Source organism: Oxyura jamaicensis, chromosome 3 (genome assembly GCF_011077185.1).
Source record: "Oxyura jamaicensis isolate SHBP4307 breed ruddy duck chromosome 3, BPBGC_Ojam_1.0, whole genome shotgun sequence".
Classification (NCBI taxonomy): domain Eukaryota; kingdom Metazoa; phylum Chordata; class Aves; order Anseriformes; family Anatidae; genus Oxyura; species Oxyura jamaicensis.
The window spans coordinates 77389371-77413420 of record NC_048895.1 but is presented as its reverse complement, the minus strand read 5'-3'; the positions used below and the strand labels follow the sequence as shown (position 1 = coordinate 77413420).

The window sequence follows — 24050 nt, the reverse complement described above, 5'->3', positions numbered from 1 at the left end:
CAACAGTTTGAGGAGACTATCTCACCCTATGAGACTATCTCACTGCCTATGAAGAGCTCCGAGCCTAGAATTTAACTGCGAACTTCAGATGCCTGAGCTCAAGGAATCATGTCTCCACTCACACAGCAAATGGCCAGCAAAACCAAAGCCATGTATCTATGCCACCATAAACACGCTGTTATAATTTACTATGCCAGCACCATCTCATATGTTCACACAGGGAATTTAGCACCAGGAAACAGAGGCGGATAACTGCACAGCCCCAGCAGCATGGCATTGGCTGCCCAGGACAGCGGCTGGACATCTCCGCACAACATTTCATGCTGACGGTGGGCAGCTTTGATCATAGAATCACAGAATCATTAAGGTTGGAAAAAACCTCCAGGATCATCTGGTCCAACCATCACCCTGCCACCACTGTCACCCACTAAACCACGTCCCCAGGCACCACATCCAACCTTTCCTTGAACACCCCTAGGGACAGCGACACCACCACTTCCGTGAGCAACCCCTTTCCAATGCCTGACTGCTCTTTCTGAGAAGAAGTATCTCCTAATTTCCAACCTAAACCCCCCCTGGCACAACTTGAGGCCAATCCCTCTAGTTCTATAGCTAGTTATCTGCGAGAAGAGGCCAACCCCCAGGTCTCCACAACTTTCAGTAGCTGTAGAGAGCAATGAGGTCTCCCTTGGGCCTCCTCTTCTCCAGACTGAACCCCAGTTCCCTCAGCCGCCTCTCAGAGCACTTGTGTTCCAGGACCTTTCTCTAATGGGTGTGAAGGAGCACAGTCAGCTCTCTCTGTCACTACCATGGACAAGTCGATGTCACATAAGGGCAGAAGGGACCCTTAAAATGCATGTTTGGCTGCCGGTTCAACAGCTACTGCGTGACAGAGTTGCCACCAAGCAGCTGTACAGGCTGCGTGCCTCACACTCCCTAAATTTTTCAGTAGTGTCGTTCATCTAATTCCGTAAACGTCCCCACAAACACCCCAAAAGCCTGGCTCGCGCATTAAACCAAGTTTAACTCACACACTCCACGCTCAAAAAAAATGAATAAATAAAAAAGTAACCCCGCAGAGCGGAGGCAGCCGGGCCGGGAGGGGGCGCTGTGGGCGGCGGCGGGGGTGGGTGCGTCGAGGAGCTTTGTCCGCGCTGGCTGCCCGTAGCTCGCCCCGCCGGGCCGACGTGGAAGGGGAGGGCGGCCATGGCGGCCGCCTGGGAGGAGATCCGGCGCCTGGCCGCCGACTTCCAGCGGGCGCAGTTCGCCGAGGTGGCCCAGAGGTGAGCGGGGCCGCGCCGGTGCCCCGCAGCCCGACTCCGGCAGGACCCCGACACTCGCCCCGTGGCCTCCCCCGCAGGCCCAGCAGCACGGCGGGGGGGGCAGGTTTGGGGTGTGGGTGGTGGGGTTTGGGGGATAGGGATAGGGGTAGGGGTAGGGGTAGGGGTAGGGGTAGGGGTAGGGGGTGAGGGGTCCCCGGGAGCGTATTTTGGTCAAGGAGAGCACATGTAATCGGCATTGAGTCCCAGCCAATAAACGTCTTCAGGCCCAGCACTCCGATCCGTCAGCAGTTGTTGGGTAATCGAGGTTGTGGTCCAGAACGCGTTTATGTTAAAAAAATAAATAAAATAGGAAGTAATGAAATAGCGTGAAAGGGTGGTAGGCAAACCCGGTAAGCGCAGCCCTGCCTGCACTCACAGGAAGGTGCCATCCTCCTGTACAAGGGGCTGACAGCTGGTGGGCAGTGGAAGTCGCCTCCCAGCGATGACTCGCACACGAAAAGCTGTGTGGGTGAGTTGTGGGGCATCAGAAAAGTAGGAACACGAAGTAACTGTCATATAAAATATTTAATGCACAGAACAGCAAGTAATCAATTTATTCCCTCTGTTCTGTATTTTTAAAACGTGCGTCTAAAGTTAGCGAGTGCTTGGAATAACCAGTTGTTCTTTATGCTGTTGATAGGTTGTCGGAACGGAACTGTATAGAAATCGTCACTAAGCTGATTGCAGAAAAGCAGTTGGAAGTAGTGCATACACTGGATGGAAAGGAGTATGTCACGCCAGCACAGATCAGTAGGGAGATCCGGGATGAGCTTCATGTTTGTGGTGGTAAGTGTCACTTCGGCTTTCTTCCTCTTGGAAGTTAATATTGAAGGCTACAGAAAGAATTTGAAAGTTTTTTCAGTACCCATAGTGTTTCAAAAAAGTGATTGTGCTGCCTCATGCTTCATCTACACATGGATTTGTTTATTTAATTTTTCATTTAAAGTCTGTAATAGGCTTTTAATTAAGCATTGCAAGATATGTTACTTGATTCTGTTTTGCCTGTGTAGGATTTCTGAGGTGCAAGTGGTCTACTAACCCATTTGAAGGGAATCTTACATTTTAGTACCTGTCCCAGATGTTTGCCCAGGACTCAGAATTTCAAAACCATTCTCTGTTCACATCATTAGTTGTAATAATCATGTTTTTAAGTTGCTGTTGCTGATGTTTGACAGTAGTATCATGCAGAGGTAAGAATCTTGACAGCCTCTGCAGTAATACTCTTGGGCTAGTGGTCAAATTTGATCAGCATCAAGGCAAAACCAGTCAGGAGGGAGATGAAAAAGTGATTTGTATTTCTGGGGTTTCTGTACTGGAGTGTCAGCAAAGCCATAGTGTAGAGCAGCATGGGATATCTTGCACTTACCACCAGTGGTTTCTGTGATTTGTCAATATTTAAAGCTGAAATTGGTTTAATTGGTCTACAGAGTAGTGAAGTGTTCTGTACGCAATGGACTATGCTATATTCTAAACCTGTTCAAGTATGTTTTATATACTAAAAGTATGTTTGTACTTTTTTTTGAAGGTCGAGTAAACATTGTTGATTTGCAACAGGTAACTTTTTAGTAATAAAAAAGTATATTCTTCCTTTTTTTTATTATGTCTATTGTAAATGTGAACTTCATCAGTCACACTCATTTTTTAATAAGAGAACAGTTTATGAAGAGCTGGTAGCCCTTGTCAGACTACTGCAGATCATTCAGTGCATCCATTTACTGTTTTATGTAGAGTTCCTTTGTACTTAATGATACTCTGTGATCTGTGAAATCAGCACCAAAATATACAGATTTTCGTGATGGACTCTTCCTTAGCAGACTAAGGGGAAAAAAGATTTTTTTTCCCATTTAAATCTAAAACTTCAGGAGCATGCATAATTAACTTTGCATGCCTTTTTGGATCTTCCCTCTTCCTTCATTAATCTCTTGTCTCCACTAACCTTTATCCTCCAGTAGTCTTCCTCTGTGACTAATTTTCCCTTCTGGCTAGAGAAAAATCTCTAGAGAAAATTCTCTTGCCTTCTGGCTAGAGAAAAATCACTTGGAAAACCTTTCTGAAAGACAATTTAGTATTTTCTGTTCATAGCTTTCTGCAATTTTGGATTGCATAGCTTTCTATTAACCTTGTCACAGTTGCAAAGAGTATTTTTACCCAGTGAAGCTTGATTCCAATCACAGATTTGCAGTATATGTATGCAATCCTAGAAAAAAATAAAAGCAGCTTTCCTTAGGACATAAGAATATGTAAATGTAATAGCTCAATGTTTAAGAATGATTTTCAATTTAAAATTCTTATAACAGTTTTGTTGTTTGTTTGTTTTTTAGATAATAAATGTGGACCTTCTGCACATTGAAAACAGAGCTAATGATATCGTTAAGTCAGACAAAGCTATTCAGCTTGTGCTGGGACAGCTTATAAATGAGTGAGTGCTTTCAGGAGCAACATGTATAACTCAAATCTATTTTTTGAAACACAGGCTAACAACGAGAGCCGGCCTTTGTTTCTGAGGCAGAATACATTTTTCTTGATTGCTATTACAGCTGCTTGGTGGTGTTTATTTTCAAAATGGCTAGTGAGGCCAGTCTGAAGGTATTCACTGAAGCCATGGGGCAAAGGCATTCTGAGTGCCTCTGCCCTGTATTCAGAGGTTTTATTTCTTACTTCTTCATGTCTTTGTGCTCAGGGGACAGATCTCATTTGTTCTGTGGGTTCGCTGGCTGCCTCAGCTGTTGACAGATCCTCTCATTTTCATCCACCTTTTGCTTTACCTCACAAGCCTAAGACGTATGAGTTATTTTGTGGCTTTCAGCACACCAGCAAACACTGAACTAATACTGTTCTGGGGCTGTCTCTATTATTGATTGCATTGCAAGATTTATTCTTGGCAAAGAATGTGTAGTTCCTGGCTCTCTTGAAATAATTAAGACCTACTATGTTTACTAAAGCCCTTTTTCAAGGTCTCATTGTCATAAAATGTTTTCCTGTTTCTTTTTTGGCAGATTCATACAAGCAGGTAAATGACCAATTTTAATACTAGCTGCCTTGGTTACAAGGCTTTTAAAAACACGTTTTCACTGGCATCTTTCTCTTTCATTCAAGTAAAATAACTTCTAGTTTGTTTTTGAGAATATGCACCAGAACGAGGTCTAGTGCCAGGCCAATTAATAATTCAGCAGAGAAAGTGCATGTGGGTAACAGGTTGACTTTGAATCTCACATCAATTTAATCTCTTATTTTTTCCCTTGACTTTAAATAAGGAGTTACCTAGACCAATTAGCAGAAGAAATAAATGATAAACTACAGGAAACTGGCCAGGTGACAGTATCCGAACTCTGCAAAGCATATGACCTTCCAGGAGACTTCCTGACACAGGTGATGGAACCCACCAACCTATCAGATGTAGAATCAATTGTGTTCAGCTTTTTTTGTCATCTTTGCAGTATCCATGGCTTAATTGTGACAGGCTGGTTGTCATTCTAAGCAGGAAAGAATTACTATGTAAAGGTTGCAGCGTGACAGCTATTGACAGATTGAGATTGATGTTTCCCTTTTCAGTATTGGGCAACATTTCTTCAGGGTCTTCTTGAGTGTTAGGAACAGAAGGATGTGTTAGACTAGTGGAAGATCTGAAAATTTCACTGTTTGACATATTAGAAGATGTAAGGGTAAATTTATCAGTCTCATTAGCTAGCCAGGAGGCAGAAATACAATGGTAGAGACTTTTCAGTTTATTCAAGAAAGGTAAAATAAACATAGTTTTTTGAAGCTGAAGCCAAGCATTCACAAAAACTATTTACTTTTGTTAGTGACTATCTTAAGTGTTTAAAAGTATTAGGGAGAATCAAGGACTTCCAGTTGAGGTTAGATAATTTTTGGAAGATACCTTTTTTCAAAGGGTATTTCTTTGGCATATTAAGTGAGCAGTCACATTAATTACAACTTTGCTGATTCTTAATTGTTGAACAGAATTCCTCTCATGTTTGTTATATGGTTAGCTTCTACCAAAAAATGTTTTAAAAATGAACATTATTATGTGTTTTTTCCTTCTTTCTCGGGCAATGCTGAAGATTTAGTTCACTTTACACATTTATGAAAACCTCTTTTGTGTTCATTGTTGCTAAATCTTCTTGACTGTTTGAAAAAATGGATAGTGAATTTCTCTGCCTCTAGTTTCTCTGCCTCAAAATAAATAGAAAGGTTAAAACTTAGTTTTGATTATGCATTTCCAGACCACATGGATTTCTTCTGCAAAGTTTTCTGTCAACATTGGATACATACATTATAATCCTTTTTAAGACAGACAGAGAAGAGCATTATTAGGAAAGCTGAATTCCCTGATTTGAAGTGTGGGCTATAATGGAATCAACATACGTATAGTTAGACACATTCTCAATATATCTAATAATTTCCAATTGTAGTCCTCCTTTCGGAATATTTTGCCTTTTTCAGCAAAACTATCAGGCTTGTCTGTAAATACAGGTTTTTTAATTCATTTTTGTTTAACATTGCTTATATGCAATTTTAGCAGTCATCCCCGCTTCTGTTTACAGGCATTATCCAGGCGTTTGGGTAGAATTATTCACGGACGACTAGACCAGGAAAACCGTGGGGTGATTTTCACAGAAGCCTTTGTTTCCCGGCATCGAGCACGCATTCGTGGTCTCTTCAGTGCGATTACTCGGTAATCTGCAACCACATATTAAAACTTTTTTTTCCATAGTTCTTTACAGACCAAATTCACTTGAGACTGAGAAAGAACAGAAAAGAAACTCATGGATAGCTTTCTTTAGGTAAAGTTCAGTTCTGGGAGAGCAAGGAAAGTATAACTGAGACACACATTTTTTGGCTGAAATGTTGTTTGTTTGTTTGTTTGGAGAATATCTATCCTTACTGTCATTCCACCGCTCCTCAGTCAAGTATGTATTAACAGCTACCCAGTACACATTCCTGTAGGAAATGTTTCTTAATAAATCAAAAATCTTTTGTGCCAACTTGCATGAAGAAAAAAAGGTTGCTTATGGTAATTATGCTCTGTTATATTTTATCATAGTAATTTACAATTAAAACTTTGTCACCTGTGTTAATTGTCAGTGTAGCAGAGTGGGGCAAAGATACTATGTAGTTTTGTCCATCTGGAATAACCTCTTGTTTCGAGATTCTCCACATCCATTTCAGGTCATTTAGTTATATTGTTTTGTTTTTCTTTTTTCCAAGGCCTACACCTATAAGTAACTTGATCACTCGATACGGATTTCAAGAACATTTACTTTACTGTGAGTTTCATTCAGACTGGTTTGTATTTTCATTAGTTAATTCATAGATTCTTCATTGCTAGAAGTGCACTTTCAAAGAAGCATTTTAGTATATACCAGCAATTCTGGAGTAAAGAACAGTATGCTTCTCTCTAGTATAAAAAACATTAAACATTTTGTGCTATTCATAACTGAAGAGATGTTCTCTGTATCTAAAGCAATGAAAGCATATAGTAATGAAATGCCTCTGGGGGCAGAATGATGCAAGAAGTACAGTACTCGTTTTGTCATCTGTTACGTTATTTGCACTTAGCTACTGGCAATTTTATCAGTGAAGCACACAAAAGGGGACAGATTTTATGTATCCAAACAGCATTAACTGCTCGGGATGTTATTTATCGACTTTTCTCTGTGATAGCAGAGGCAGAGCTTTTGTTACAGTCATAGTTAAATGTCCTTATATGCTGAGAGATAAAGCATACTCTTAAACTGTTTACCTTTATTTTCTGCAGCCCTTTAAATGGGAATTCATAAAGATTTCCTATCCAACTGCTGAAACTTGTAGGCAGTACTTAATTGTTTCTCACTTCTAATATTTTAGCTTTTCTTTGACCACCAGGAATCCCATCCCGTCTGTTCAAGATGATGCTTCAAGCATCATTAGTCTTGTGTGTTGGCTGACCAAGTGTTGCAGCTGTTCAGAATCCTTTAATGGTTTTCCATCTCTTCTCATGAAAGTTAATTTCTCTCTTCTGTTTGAGTCTTTTTTCCTTCAGGGCATTGCATACTTGAGCTCCACAGGAAAATCTCTGCTTACCCTCTTGCTTTGTTACAAGCTTATTCATTACAAATGAAAATCTTAGCAGCTAAATCAAATCATATAAATACCCTGCTTTCATATAATCAATTTAAGGTTTCATTTTTTTCCTAGAAATGTCTTGTCCAACAGTCTGTAGGTGAGAAGGAAAATCTGCTAAACTGCATTATAGCAATGTTGCAGTAGGCAACAAATTTCAGTATGCAGTTAGTCTTTTTACAGGCTCTGCAAGTACATGATTATGTATTGCTCATGTACAATATTAATTTGAATTGAAGTTTGAGTATTTGCCTGTCACCAACAATCAGCACGGTGGCTAAGTGTGTTTCTAGTACTGTCTCTTTTTTTTAATGAGTTAGTTCATCTTTTTCTTTAGTTCTTACTGTATTTCGTTCCCTCTGATGTTTCATAAGTTTCAAATAACTTTTTATTTATTGCCAGAGCTCATTTGATCCATTTTTCAGAGATACCACTTCAGTTCATAGAATCATAAAATGGTTTGGACTGGAAGAGACCTTAATGACCATCTAATTCTACCCACCCCTGCCGTGAGCAGGGAACCCCCTTGCCATAGAGAGGGAAAATAGTTGATAATTATCGATAATATTAAAATAATCAATACAACCCAGTAATGTTCCGCTAGAACTTTCCACAAATGTTGGAAGCTTGTAAATATCTTTTCAATGACGTTATCTATAGACTTTGCCTTTTACGTTTGTCACTAATAGCGGTGTGTTTTAAAGTAGCAGTTGTGAGTTTTGCTTCTTCCAGACAAAGCTGCTGCAGAATTTGGCAGTTGATTTACTCTATTTTTTAATATACCTAGTGACTTATGTTCTGCTTTTGCCTTTTCATAAGAGGCAGATCATACATTTCCATGTACCTTTAACAGAATGAAAATACCACAGTTAGCATGAAGAAAGGTTTAGTACTTTGATTCTACCACATACCATCAGTACGTTCTTTGTAAGCAATATTTGCGCGTTAAAAGGAGTTTATTACTGGCAACATTGTGAACATTGTAAACCGTAAAGATGGCCACCAGTAGGGTAGGTGCTAACATTTACGCATTTTAGATAGCAATTTTTCATGTCTTTTTAGTATGTTCAGATCTCTCTATTTTCCATATTGTCTAACATGCAAACAGTGAATGCAAAGATAACACTATTAATAAAATACTCTTATATTGTATTGTCTGCCCAGAGAACAATAATGACTGTGTTTCTTACATTAAAAGCAGAAACTGTCCAGATATGTTTTGAATAAAGAGATTTTTGATCCTGCTCACTCTTTCAGAACATGGTATGATTTTGTGAGCTTTTGTCAAGAAATCCTTAGAAGCATTAAAAATAATGGATAGAACTTGGTAATGTTTCATTAGAACAAGCACTTGTGGTTTGGTCTCTAGTTTCTTTCAATTAATAGTAAAAAGAAAAACAACTAATGAGGGGGAAAAGAAGAAACAAAATGGGGAAAATAATTGCTATGTTTAGATTAATGGATACAACAAAGTGGTAAATGTCGCTTCATTTGTTTTTCTTTCTTTTAGCTGTGCTAGAAGAACTTGTTAACACTGGTCGTCTAAAAGGCACTGTGGTTGGTGGGAAACAGGATAAGGCTGTGTTTGTTCCAGACATCTATGCCAGAACACAAAGCAACTGGGTGGATTCCTTTTTCAAGCAGAATGGTTACTTAGGTAATTAATCTTTTTTCTCATGGATAAAACATCTTTCTAAAGTTAGTGTAGGTATTTAGTCTTACTCTAATATACGTACTATCTAGTGTGAAGCCTTGCAAGTATAAGTGATAATAAGTACAGTTGATACTCATTTTAAAACACTGTCTTGCTTATAAATATGTGTTACTTCAGCACAAGGAACCATATTTCAGCAGAGAGAACCATACCACTAAACAGTAACTTTATTTCTCACAAAGGGTGTTAAAAATGCTACTTCTATTACTGTTCTGAAAACATTTCTTAAATAGACTGCTTATTGTGGACTTTTCAGATGGTTGTATTTGGCCCACATAGTTGAGAATTTTAACTCGGGTATCCAGATTGCAGACAAGCTTTGACTGTTGGTTGTCCCGATAGCCAAGCGTGCAGTGCACAGGAAGAGCCTTTTCCACAGTAAGATTTGCAGAACTGTAGTGGATAGCACTCATGTCATGATTTGAATCCAGATATGTCTATCTGACTTAAACCTGACTGATGCCTGGTGGTGGTGTTTTAAAACGGGAGCTGTGGGAAAATGTGGACCTGAATAAAAAGGGGAGAGTACCCTTGTGGTCCCAGAGGGCCATTTATTAGTCTTTCATTTTGAAAAATGTCTTGAATTTTGGAAAGGCTCAACATACTTTGCTACATACTGTAGTACTTTTGTTTCTGTAATATTGCTCAACTAATAGAGTATCTGTCAAAGTCTTTGAATGTTTTTAGAACATCTAAGTTTAAACTGCCAAATGCTTTAAATGCTTTGCTTGTGAGGCACTGAACAATTCTGCGACTATATTGAGGTAATTTTAGAAAACATAAGATGTTGACATTTTACATAATTGTAAATACTGTTTATGCTATGTTAGAATAATTTGGGAAGATGTCATTGCAAAGATAAATTTAATGGTGTAAGAATCTGAAAAAAAACATTTTTTCCAAAACTTGGACTGAAGTCATGTCCATGGTTTATTCTTCATATTTCTATTGACTGTGTTTAGCTTGTATTGAACTAAGTTTTAGATCAGCATCAGTTTCAAGTTGCACTTAGGCATATAGAAACAATACATCGTTCTTTTTTTCCTGCATTTCTAGAAAATTGCTACATAAGATCCTGTAAGTAGCATGAGTAGTATAAGAAGGTACTTAAATTTAACAGACTTCTAACTGTTTTATAGAATTTGATGCATTATACCGACTTGGCATCCCTGACCCAGCAGGCTACATTAAAAAAAGATACAAGTCCGCAAAACTCTTATTTCTGAGAGCAGCTTGTGTTGGTCAAGAAATTGTGGATCAGGTTGAAGCTTCTGTAGAAGAAGCCATCAATTCTGGAACCTGGATAGATGTAGCAGTAAGTGATCCTTTCTGTTGTTGTTGTTGGATTTATCTGCTTCATCTTATTTTTGTGGCAGATGATATTTTATTGAAGCTACATGTATGTTTAATGTAAATCCCATGTTATCAGACAAAAATATTCAGATAAAATGTCATAACAAATAAAAAGACTATTTTATTTTCCTTTACATTGGTCTGAACAAAAGCAGAGGAAGGCCATGTCAGCATTCACTTGATAGATACCTAAGACTGACTTTACATTTTAAATTTAACAGTAATGTTTTTTGCTAGAGAGCAATATATTTTTTGGTATTCTTTTGGAAATTGAAGAAGTTGATGTGCTTTTCCCCAGCACTGATCAACTTGAGCAGTGGTGTTTTGGGATGTTAGGAGACTTAAAATAGTGTTTACTCTTGAATTACTCATTTAATGTTATTTTAAGTAGTTAACAGCAAATCTGAATCCTATTTATCCATACACATATGTCTGTCCATTCTAGAACACATTATTGTATGTAAATGACTTTGATGTTCTTTACCCTAGACTCTTCTGCCAAGTTCATTGTCAGTAGAAGATTGTGGAATTTTGCTTCAGCAAGTGATGAGATCTTTGAACAAAAGCTCTTCAGGTTTAGTCTTCAGTGACACGATTGTGGTCAGTGAGAAATTTCTAAGCAGCTGTACTGATGTATTTTCTGATATGATGAAACAGAAAGCTGAAAAGGTACGGTTTTTTATTGGTCAAGATGCTACATTGAATTTTGAAGCATAGTTTGCTTGGCTTTCTGTTTGCTGTTAGCATCTCTTCTCATCTGAAATACAGCTTAAGAAGACAAGCAAAAAATGAGAAAAGTTTGTGTATGCAGCTGGTGTAGTTTAGTGTATATTCAGGGAACACCATCACAGTAACAGTATGATCAGATACTGAGTTGGGAGAGAGGGATAAATATGTCTTCATGTGTTGGTCTTGGAAAACATCATGTTAGATTAGTATACTCTGAAATTGCTAAATGACTTAAATATTCCTGTATGTATCTTTTGTTGCTGTCTGTATCTTCCCTACTAAGTGCATGTTCTTCATTGTAGGAAATGAAAAATAACCCTGTTCATTTAATCACTGAAGAAGATTTAAAACAGGCTTCTGTTTTAGAAAATTCAAATGCTAATAAAAAAGATAAAAAAGATGAAAGAAGAAAGAAGGCAACAGGTAAGTCATCAATGTTTTGCTTATCCAAAAAAAAAAAGTTTAGCCTTAGAAATATTTAAATATGAAGTTATTCTGTTTTGTAGTCCATTAGTTTCCTCCAGTCCATTGCTGAAGATGCTTAGGAAACAATCCAACCACTTGTCATGATTATAGTTGTAGATGTATCTGAGCTATGTACATGAGAACTCATTTCAGATTCAAAGTACAGGTGAAGTACCATAAAGAAATCCTGAGTTAGTCCAGCACGAAGCACCTGGCTCTAGAAATGGAATCCATGTTCATTTATTTGTGTATTTGGTATATTCACAGAAGAATGAGTTGCGTGTGAGGTCTCATGGAACCAATTCAGAGACATCTCTACCATTTTATACTACACAGCGTAGATACGCTCTTATTCTCTACACTGTCAGGGATCCTGAAAAATGAAAATATTTCTTAATAGTCTTCAGAAATTACTTCCAAAATCACTCAGTCTAACTTCAGAAATGAGATACTAAAGTGTTTTTTTTTTTTTTTGAGAATGTTACACTTCTTTTTTTGAGAATCCCATGCCAATAATTTTGTTTGCATACATAACAGTCATTCAGAGATTCGCACGATTTACTTTATGGTATATTGTGTGTTAAATTAATTCCATGCTATATTCCACTTATGCTGTTCGTGGCTGTTCAGAATAAATTTTAATTTGAATTTAATGTGTAGTTTTAAAAACCCTTTGAAATCTTCTAGTTTTTAAAACATTTTTCGGACTAAACACTATTTTCAGTTCCAGAGATTTTACATGACTCTTGTGTTGCTACGGCACAGCTGAGCAATCTATGTTGAACCCACATGCAGAGTTTTATATGCTATTGAAAACAACAGAATTAGAGCTCTGATGCATCTAGCTTAATTGAATATCCTCATCTGAAAAATAAAACATATGATTCTACTCTTAAAAAGGCCATGACTGAGTTGGCATGGAAACTAAACTTATTCTTGCCACAAGAGACAGCAGATTTTTCTGGGTCATAGCTGAAGTAGAGAAGCTTGAACTTTAATTGAACTGTCATAAATAAAATGACTTTAGTTTTCAGCCTCCTGAGGATTAATGTCTCTACTGAGCATGTACCATTTGGAGTTTTGTTCATATTTGCAGATATCATATGCTGCGCAATAAGCAAGACTACCTTGAAGTGTTTTTGTATTGACTGTTAGGTGTGTTACCTCACAACATTCAAATCATGGTTTAAGGATTAGGTGTTGCTGCATAATGGCAAAATGTGGCCGATGTCACATTGCCTTAACGTCTTGTCTGTGCACATATGTCTGCTGTGCATGTAACCTGGCATGGCCTAAGTGTTAACGGCACTGATACGAATACGGATTCTGCCGTGTACTTAGTGATTTCAAGATAAATTGTCAGTTGTCCACTTATAACGCCATTTGTAGCAGTCTCTTACAAATAAGAATATATGGAGGCTGCAGAAACAATCCTTCCTGTAGGTTACAGTCCATCCTGTTGTCATAAACTATGACTTCTTTCCCAGGTGCAGTCTCACTTACTTCATTGCTCTCTGAATGAGATCCTGACTATGGATTGCGGCTTTTTTGTGTGGCTGTTCAAGTGAAATGCAGGATGAAAGTAGCTTGCTTTCAAAATAACTAATACATTGCACACTTGACAAACAGTTTGTATCTGCTCAGATGAATGCAGTCTTGATTTAAATAAGTTTGTGAAAAACATCAGCTCCTGTTTTATGGAGAGGTCAGAAACTCAGAAGATCTCACGATGCGCTGCTAGATGCTACTGGACAAGTTTGTTGTTCCTGTTAAGTAATGCTATGCAGTTAGCTTCCTCAGTAGTAGCATCTTGCCCTTGTATTTCCTTTTCTCAAATGATGGTAGGTAACATAGTAACTTGAAAACTTGCGCCTTACATTTAACTGAAAAAACAATTACTTTCTCAAGACTTAATGCATGCATAGAACTAATTATTCTGGAGTTTAAAGTCAAAAAACAAGGGAACGAGCAATGAAAAAGGGAGCAAACAGCTAAGCAGCTTACGTTGTGCAGAGGTAACGTTTTGTAAGCTGAGATGCTGCTATCTGCAGCATAAATATGTGGGTTACAGCACCTATGAACTAAGTAATTTGTTATGTTTGTCGGAACTGGATCATCTCATTGCTTCACAGTGAAGCAATGGAACAGTTGAACAACAGTTAGTGTTCTAGTTAATTGAATGCACATTTTCAAGAATATTTTGGATAAATGCTTACTATGGAGGATTATTTCTCTGAAAGTCAACAAAGTTGCATTATCTGGAATATTTGTGAGTAACGTCAGCATCACTGAACAAAATGCTAAATGTTTATTAAAATGATATTTTCAGCCAATAGAAAATCTCCCGTTACAAAATTGAAATTAGTATCTCATCTCTTTTAATCTGGAAAAAGACATTATTGTTTTTTTAATAGCATACATGGTTAGTATTTGTATCTATTTGTGACACTAATTTAAATGAAGCTTTCACTTGGTATGCTTTTTTTTTTAATAATGAAACTTGGAACACTAATATTCTGGAATATGTATTGTAGGTTACCATTCAACTCAGGTTGACTTTTCATTTTTTTAATGTAACTTTTAACAAGTACTGCAGATAAATTACTATAGTACTGTGTACTTTTAAGTGCTAGAACTTAACTGTGAACTAAGCAAGTAATTCTCCACCAGAGGGCAGTGGAAGTGTGAGAGGAGGAGGTGGTGGTAATGCTAGAGAGATCAAGGTTAAGAAAACCAAGAAGAAAGGAAGGAAGGATGCTGACAGTGATGAAGAGTCACAAACAACTAGCACAGGTATGTCATTTTGTTTTGGGCACTATCTACTCATAGAGACATGTTTTTATCACTTGCTTTTCATCATCTCTGATTTCCCCATTGTATTGGTAAGGCCAGGTAAAATATCAAAGAATATGAGAATACTCTTCAGGATTATATCAATTGATAAAATACTGCTATTTATATGAAATGGACATATTCACTGAATAGTATAACTTAGTCTTTGAAAACAAAACCTAACTAAAGGAAAATAAAGCAGATATTTTTAAATTTTGATTTTATGTAGGAAATGGTTAAGATTTCAGGATGAAATCAGTGTACATAAATACCTGAAGGGGGTTACAGTGAAGACAGAGCAAGGCTTTTCTCAGTGGTGCCTGGTGCCAGGACAAGAGGCAGTGGGAACAAACTGGAATACAAGAGGAGCTTCCATCTGTTCAGGAAGCACTCTTTACTGTGCAGGTGATGAAGCACTAGCACAGGTTGCCCAGAGAGGTTGTGGAGTCTCCCTCCATGGAGATTCTCAAAAGCCATCGGGACATGGTACTAGGAAAGTAGCTCTGGATGGCCCTGCATGAGCTGAGGGGTTGGACCAGATGACCCTCCAGAGGTCCCAACCAACCTCAACTATGTTGTGATTCTGTGATAGGGATATTGTAGTTGGTTTCTTAACTCATGCTGAATTATGATAAATAAAGTAGTTCCCATCCAGTTCCAAAGCCTGGATAACTTAAAAAAATCATAGCATTAAAACGCTACTTAGACTTTAGTCCTCATAAGCACAAAAATACAGTTTTAATATTTTTAAATAAGATTTATCTTGTGTTAATGAGATTTCTACATCTGAGCTAGTTACCTTTATAAGCCTACATTGTAGTGGCAGAAAGTAGGTATTTTGAAGGCCCATCAGTCTGACTAGTTTTAGATGTGTATTATAGGAGGAGTTTGAATCACTCCCTACTGGTGCCCATTTCTCCCTACTGATTGTTAGGAGAACGAGCATGGAAGCTTCCTCATAACCAGATGCCTACATGGTTAGACTTTTATTAACCAGTGGCTGTAAATGAAACAGTGATAATTATGTATTACTTATTTAATTCAAGTGCCAGATGCATGCTTCCATTTTATATGTAGTATCTAGGCTTCTAATAGTGACTGCAGAACACTTATATTTGAAGTTTTGAGGCACACCATCTTAATTTTGGGTGATACCACTCATAGTTTCCTGTAATTCACATATAAATGAAGTTATTTTTCTAGATTGAGTTACTGAGTAACACAGTGTTAAATCAGCCTTTTGTGTGTGTGTGTGTGTGTGTGTGTGTGTGTGTGTGTGTGTGTGACCTTCCATGTTTTACAATTGTTGCTAGTTTTGTTGTGTTGTAAATAAACAGACTGAACTAAATAGTGTTTGATGAATGCTGTTTGATTAACTTCATTTTTGAGTTACTTCCTTTACAGGAGAAAAAAAAAATAGTCATCATATTCGTGAACTAAAATCCCAAGATAAATTCCGATGTAACCATTCAAATATAAATAACACCCTTCCAAAAACTGATCTAAGTCCCCTTTCCATCTGTTTTATATTTTCTTGTGTGTTCTTCATTGCCACTGTAGCACGACTGGGAGAATCATTGATTTCCTTTCATTCAGGTACCTTATGTGCAGAATAACTCTATTTTATCCTGCAGCTGGAATATGTAATGCCTCTGCTTTTCCAGTTCCCCATCGTCATCCTGATCTCATTCTTATATGTAAAAACTAACATCTGCAGCATGCAGGTGAACTTAATATATTGCCCAAAACAAAAATACAGATGCAATAATTTATATGCATTTACAAGCAGCGTAGAAAGTGATCTTAATACCGGAACTTCTTGTCTTAATTTTCTTGCTATATCCTGTCTGAAATTTTATGTAATCCTGAACTGTAAAGTTGAGGATACTCTCTGTTATATGATTGTCTACATTACTAACTGGGTTTAAAAAAAAATATCTTGTGAAATCCCTCAAGTAATAATGTTGTATTCAGTTTTGACATTTAAAAAAAGTCTGGTGACATAATCCTTCCTGAACTAATACATGGGCCAGGCAGTTTGAAATCTTCCACCAGAATGTTTTTGTGTATTTCTTAAGTTGTCTGTAACAGAAAATAACTGTGATCAAAAGAGATTTTATCAGTTTTTCATATGTACAGAATTTTATTGTCGTCTACAGTCATTTTCTTTGTGTTGTTGGTAATGCATTTCTTCTGAGAAGGTTTGAACTATGAGGCGTTTCAATGTCTCATGCCACAGAGTAACTAAATCAATGTTAAGTATAGAGTTATTTCAATGAATGTTGTTTATGGCTACTACAGATAGGAGTAAGCATCTGGAGTTCCCTTTCATGACCCAAGAGGAAATTCAAGATGTTTTAAAGACCCATATGCAAGACTGCCCTGAGGAGCTTATTACAGAACTTGCTGAACATCTAATAAGGTAACTTGAGTTAGAAAGTCTGTGATTCATTTCAGATGAATCTTCTCTTGATTCTGTTTTCTTGCTTAAATATATATATATATTTTACTGATGGAAGTGAATCAATATTCTCTTTCTGTGTTATATACTTCGTTTTGTATTAGAAAGCTGTACTGTCACAGTAATGAGAAATAATGCTTCTGCCAAGATGTAGAAAGTTCTCTGTACCATGTCAGGAAGAGATTTCAGGGTCACGGTTGCATTTCCACACCCTTACACTGATCTATGTTCGGATTTCACCAGTGCCACCTTCTGTACAGCCCTTGTATGTCCCCTGTCCTTTGTGGCACTTCTGGCACTTGTGTAACTGGATGGTAAGCTAGGTCAGCAAAGATGAATAATTTATTTTAAAAGATGTTCCATGAGAGAAAGAGAGATAAATGTATGTGTTCAGGGCAAAAAGGGCATAAGAGGACCATGAAGAGCCCTTTATGGGCTTACTTTATATCATCATTCTGTGGCTTTTATGTTCCACTCACTCTGTCATGACATAGCTTTCTCTACTGGTATGTTTGGAAAAACCTTCCAACATTTTTACGCTTTGCTTAATTAATATTCTTTTTTTTCTCCCTCATCTTCCCTGTTCGAAGACCTCTAACAAAAAGTTATCAAGAAGTTGTGCGTTCCGTTTTTACGTCTTCAACATCTTCCTCTGGAGCTAGCAGAAGACAGACTATGAAGGACTTGCAGGAAGAATTCTCAAACTTGTACAACAACATTCGGTTATTTGAAAAGGGAACAAAGCATTTCACAGGTATAGTAAATATATAGTTAAAATGAATACGCTCCTTCAAGGATGTTGAATTTATTCCGGAATCTATATTCAGAGTCAAAGAAGAGCAACAGTTTTAAGAAAATGAAAAGTTAGGGATGTATTACAGTGTCTAAAACTGACCTGCTGGAGTGTACTGCTTTGCACACTTTCTGAAATACATTCTCTTTATTTCATATCCATAGTCTTAATTCTGTCCAGGTCATTGTGTGTTCTTGTCCTTTCTTCCAAAGTGTTTGCATCCCATTTCAGTTTTTATTGTCTCTTTACTATTTTTTTAACTGACTTCACTCTGTCACTTATGTAACTAGTGAAAACACAGAATAGCACCTGACTCTTGAGAACTCCCCTCTCAACCTTCTTTTGGTTTGGTATTGAAAGTAACTGCTCCTTGTAAATACTTTTTCAAAAAGGTGTAGATTCATTTTGCCATGGGTTACTCTGTCTTCTTATTTATCTATATTTTGTTACAGAAAGGACTTCTGTTACAAGCAAAGGCTTGTGGCTTTTTTTTTTAATTGGTTGGAAACAGAAGTGCTGAGTTACTATGGGCCAACTCCTGTTCTTAACCCTGCCATCAAAGTGGTTCCAAAGAGTGTTATCGATATGGTGATAGGGGCTTTATATATAAAATGTATATAATAGGTTTATGTATAATATATGTAAATTACATGTATATTATTTTTATGTATTTATATATTACATATATCTATAGCATTTTCCTAATGCTGTAAATGTTTCCAAGAATCTGTGCTCTGTTCAGTTTTCTTTTGAAACTTTCTTTTGAAACCACGTGGAAAGTTGACAGCAGAAGGAAATACTAACATACACAAAACAAATAGTTCATGTGTTTTGAAATAAATTTAGTTATTTTCCATTAGCCTCTGTTCTTGTACACCTAAAATTCTGTTCTTTTCTCCTAAAATTCTGCTATTTCAGTCTTACGTACCTGCTCATTTAACTGCTTCACTTTTCTTTTACATACTTTGACTTGTTGATGGGTAGAATGAACACTGTTCATTAGTAGTTCAAGAGGATCACACATGGACTAGTGTACTGCTTATACAGATACTCCTTTGAAGTACTAACAGTGCATTCAAATGCTATTATGGACCTGAAAGTCCACGTTTTCACTGAAGAATGAGGAAGTGTAAATGAGGGAAGATTCTCTTCATGTATCTAGATAACTTTCTTGTACTACTCTGGGTTGGTTGAGTCCATGATTTAGGAAGCATTATGATAACTGTTCATATGAATCAGCTGTAATAAGTTCATTTCCCACTTTAAATCTTTGTTTTTTAACAGATGAAACTCAGACTAACCTTGTCAAGCACCTGTTGAAGACTGTCTGTACAGACATTACAAACCTTATTTTCAACTTCCTAGCATCTGATTCAATGATGACAACAGAAAATTATTCTGCCATCACAAGTGAGGTACACAGCTATCAGTTCCTTTTTGACAGTCTCAAGTAGATCAGTGATATTTATTTAATATGTAATTATCTTCTCTTCAAATATGCCTACAGTTAAAATAGTAATTGGCATTGCATATTGTTTCCGTTCTTCTCTCATACAGGTCAGGACCAAGATTTTAGGTAAATTGCCAGAAGACACCAAAGGTCCTTTAACTAAACTGCATACTTCTCTGAATGGCAAGGTAAAGTATTCCAGAATCTTTTGAGTTCAGATTTTCTGTTCTGGTGATACTATGCTAATAAACAGCTGGAACACATAGTGTAGTACATAATGGTGCTGCTGCTTTAAAGGCTGAAGGCAAAGTCATCTTTCGAATTTATGTAAGTCAGTGAGAGTAAGTACATTTTCATATCTGTGAATTTTAAGAGGTGAAAAGGTGATCTCTTATTCTGATATTGATAGTCACCTGGCTCTTTGCTTCCAGATGGACTCTAGTGTATGTTTTATGTATAGATGAGAAAAACAAAAACTGATAGAGAATCTGCAGTTTAAAGTGATTGGTGTTTCTTGTATTTACTTCCTGAAGCTCCTGATGTTCTCCCATGTATTCCTTGACTAGTAATCCCAGGTATTTAAAAAAAAAAAAAACATAACAGATTATGGCAGTGTGAGAAAAAGGAATGCAATTTATTATTTCTTATATGCAAAATACCATTTTTAAAGAAAAAAAATCTATAAAGAATTGTAGAATGAATTCCTTTTTAGTATTTCATTTTTAAGACTAACATTATAGTATAGTTTTTAAATTTAAATACATGAACTATTGGAAGGTGGATAAACTTATTTTTTATTAAATACTTTTTTGTTTTTCTACCATGGTTTATTCCAAGTGTATTCATTGTCATCTGTTTGGGTGATAAATTATGAACAGTAGTTAGCTTATTTTGTAACCTGAAATTATTACTTTTTTTAATAGAGTTTAGAAGATTTCCTTTCATACCTTGATTCTGCAGCAGATATTTGTGATATTATGGTGAAAAAAGGAGACAAAAAGAAAGAAAGGTACCTTAATTTTATTTATTCTGTTTACACTGTGTGAAATGTAGCTTTGATGCACAGGTGTCAGATAGCTAGTTTGGTAGCAGTCACACAGAATGTGTAAGAAGCAGTTTTCTTTCCAAACCGTTTAACTGAAAAATACAAAGGGTGGTTGCCCTAATTCCATGGGGTAAGGCAGAGAGGAGAGTTTGAATTTTCCTAACTTGCTTGGCTGACTGGTTACTACAACATAGCAGTGTAGGTTCACTAGGGAGTTTTTCAAAATCTGAGCTACACCAGTGCTTTTTGTTTGTTTGATTTTATTTATTTCCTTTCAGTGTGGAGTTTTATATTAAGAACTGGTCAGTCAGAGGAGAAAATAGCATTATTAATGTTAGAAGAGCTTTAGAGTCTATTTTAATTATTCAAAGACAGAATGGGAAACATATTTTAATCTAATATATTCCTGTTTCTTAGGCAAGTCTTGTTTCAGCATAGACAAGCTCTGATTGAACAGCTAAAAGTGACAGAAGATCCAGCTCTTGTTCTGCACCTGACATCAGTACTGTTATTTCAGTTTTCCACCCACTGTATGCTTCATGCACCAGGGAGATCTGTACCACAGATCATTAATTTCCTAAGCGGCAAGATCCCAGAGGTATTCCTTTCTAGCCTTTTAGTAGGAAAGCACATTTTTTCTATGACTAAATATAAGACTTGTGCCTCATACTGACTATTTCTGCTGTATAACACTAGCACCTTTGTTTTTCATGTCTAATCTTTATGTGCAGAATATGCAGTTTGTCTGATTTATGTTTCTATTCAAGCATATCACTTCAGAAATCTCTTTTCAACATTTTTAAAATAAAATTAAAAATCCTCTATCTGTCATCCGTCTGTACTGTAGCTTTTGCCTTTATCTGTAGAGTCAGCTATCCATTATGATCGCTGAAAATTCTTAAAACTCTCTTTTCTCCTACCTAGAGCATGGATGCTTTTGAACTTTTCTGATTCAGTCTTAGAAAAGATGTACCTCTTCAAAAATAAAGTTTCAAATTCTATATCTAATCAGCCCAAATTGATGGTGTTTACTGACTACGTTGCTTTACTGCTTCAGTGGTTAATTGTCCTGTTCCCTCACCGTGGGTATACTTTTATTTTTCTACCTTTATGTTTCACGGAATTTAGGTTAGGTTGCAAAATACCTTGATGGAAATATATACATCACTAACCTTCTTTAGACAAGAATGGAAGAATGTGTGTTTTGTTTTTTTTTTAACAGTTATTCTTCAGTTAATTAAAAGTTTGTGTACCTTCTCCATAATGTTGACATTTATTTTTGTTGTGCTTTTTTTTCCCCTCAGGATCAGCATTCTTTATTAGTCAAATACCAGGGATTGGTAGTGAAACAATTGATCAGTCAGACTAAGAAGACGGAACAGGGGGACAGTGACAAAACAGAAGAGGACGAAGGAGCAGATGCCATTCGGAAAGAGCTCCAGGAAATCACTATCTCTATCAAAGATCTTGTTCTCAGACCTAGAAAATCTTCTGTAACAGAGGAATAAAATGATTGAGTGCATCCACATCCATGATATAGTCAGAATTTTTATTTTATTTGTTTTTATCCAGAGGTGAAGGATAGGAGAAAATGCTTGAAAAACTTTTAATATTTGGCTTCTCACAGATCACAGGCAGGGAACACAGCTGTTGTGTAATAGTGACAAATGGAGTTTTGTTTCTGTATTACTGCAGCATACCTGTAACACGCATAATAATGCATTAGGTGTTGGTGTGACAGAGAGCAACTGGGGACACTTTGGGTATAAAAACAGTGTTTTTTTAATTGGCGACTTCTATGAGACCTCAAGAAATGGTTATTTTTCATATAACACTTCTGTTACATGCTTCTAGTTATGCTCTTCTGATTTGAATTTATAGTGATACAAGGATTGAAGATATGTTTATATAAGCCTATGTATCAATCTCAAAGACTAGTTTTGAAATGATAATATTGCTATAAATGATGTACAAATGAAAGGCCATTTTTACTTTCTGATATCATTAGTGGATATTTTCAGCTTCTGTTCACTAAACCGCAAGAGTAAAAACACTGAGTACAAGTTTATATTCCTAAACTTAAGTGACTCAGTATTAATGTGAGTTTCTAAAGGTACTGAAAACTCAAAAATCAGCACACCTATACTATTCATGTATCCATAATAACAGCTTATTTAAAACTTCTAATTGGGACATAGGAGGCAATAACCTTTTGCACTGATATTTTTGGGGGTGGAGAAATAATGTTGTACCTGCCATATTTAACATACAACTTGTTATTCATCAGTCTTATTGATTTCTCAGTCCAGTTCACTTCACAGTTTGAAGCACATGCTTGCATTCTGGCAGCTGCCTTGAGGGAACTTCTGGTATTCTGTTTATCCTGAATTTCTTAAAAAAAAATGTTCAAAGTTAACTTTTAAGATATTTTTACATAAACTTTATGGACTGAAATTTGTTTTTCTAACCTGAAATAGCTAAATACTGTTAAAAGTGTTTCCCTCAAATTTTTTACCTGCCTTATTTTCACAAGTACTTTATGAATTTGGGAAAGCAGGAAATGTGTACATTAAATAGAGTTCTGCCACTATTTATGACATAAAACTTGTCATAACACTATGTCAAATTAAATTCTAAATTGTATTTAAAATAAGGTCGTTTTCAAACCAGAAATATTTTAGCTGTATCAAATCCTTAGCTTTATATTAATTCAGTAAGGCCCATTGGTTTCACGTGTGTAATTGCAGGTTTTTGCATAAAATCAAATTTGAGTACTAAGACAAGAAAGCATTTTTTACTGAAAAAGTCATTCATCCATACTTGCCAAAATTCTTTGATGCTGGAAGAAAGCAAATAGGTTCTGTGCAAGTCCTACTTTGTTTAAATACTTTGTTTTTCAGCAAAACAAATACCATTCATGTATTTTACATGCTTAATCAAAATTATCTGCAAGCCTGAAATTAGAAAAAAAAGAGTTGATGAGGTCAGGTATGGAAACTCAGATTAACCAAGTTTGAGTTAATTTTGATAAGGTAAAAAACAATTTTAAGGATATGAAAGTACATTATATTTAATGCGGTGTGCTAGTTCTAAGACAGAAGCAAAGGTAGTTGTTTCTTTTTCTTTGGATGGAGGCTATGTTAGATGACAATAAAGGGCAGTGAGGAATAAGAGAAAAGTAGTGTTCTGGCTGTTTAGCTTTGTTTAAGAAAAAGTTTGCATACAGCGTATAGTCTTGACTTGTTATTTAGCCAGAATAATTACAATTTTCCTATACTGAATGTAATCGATTTTGTATAACATGGATCTATTTTGTAAATAGTATGCCACATGACATTCTGTATGCATATATGAAATTATTTTAATAATATTAAATGATGAAGTATTTAAAATGCATTTTGTTGACTTAACCAATGGTTGATGATCTTGCAACTTGCGGCTTTCAAACATCAATCAGTTGTATGCACTGTTTTATATAACATGCTGTTTTGAGTGTCCCTGTATTTTTGTTTGATTCTGTTTTATGCTGGAATAATAACTGACAAAATCTACTAAATCATGCATTAGAGTTGCTATATGGTAGCCATTGTTATAAGAATTATAAAAATATGTGTATTCTTCTAAGTAGATGAGAAAAAGCCACTAAAATTCAGAGGTCTTTTATGGTTACTAAGAATTCGAGGACACACAGGTTGGAAAACCTTTCCACAGATACTTTTGTTGTCTCTTAGATATGGAAAAACAGTCTTTAGTTTATGAAATAGAAATATCTTAAAAGAGA

The 24050-nt window shown here is 36.4% G+C and overlaps 1 protein-coding gene across 1 annotated transcript; it reads left to right on the top strand.

The window, feature by feature from the left end:
• Positions 1–1130: 1130 nt before the first annotated feature.
• Positions 1131–23825, top strand: UFL1 (UFM1 specific ligase 1). The gene is made up of 19 exons (XM_035319986.1): positions 1131–1283; positions 1963–2108; positions 2848–2876; positions 3644–3741; positions 4577–4691; positions 5870–6000; positions 6534–6592; positions 8938–9084; positions 10281–10456; positions 10984–11163; positions 11526–11646; positions 14359–14481; positions 16822–16942; positions 17572–17735; positions 19059–19189; positions 19332–19412; positions 20148–20233; positions 20687–20867; positions 21574–23825. The coding sequence occupies exons 1-19, from the start codon at positions 1207–1209 to the stop codon at positions 21775–21777; spliced, it is 2370 nt and encodes a 789-aa protein (XP_035175877.1). The 5' UTR covers positions 1131–1206; the 3' UTR covers positions 21778–23825.
• The last annotated feature ends 225 nt before the right edge of the window (positions 23826–24050 follow it).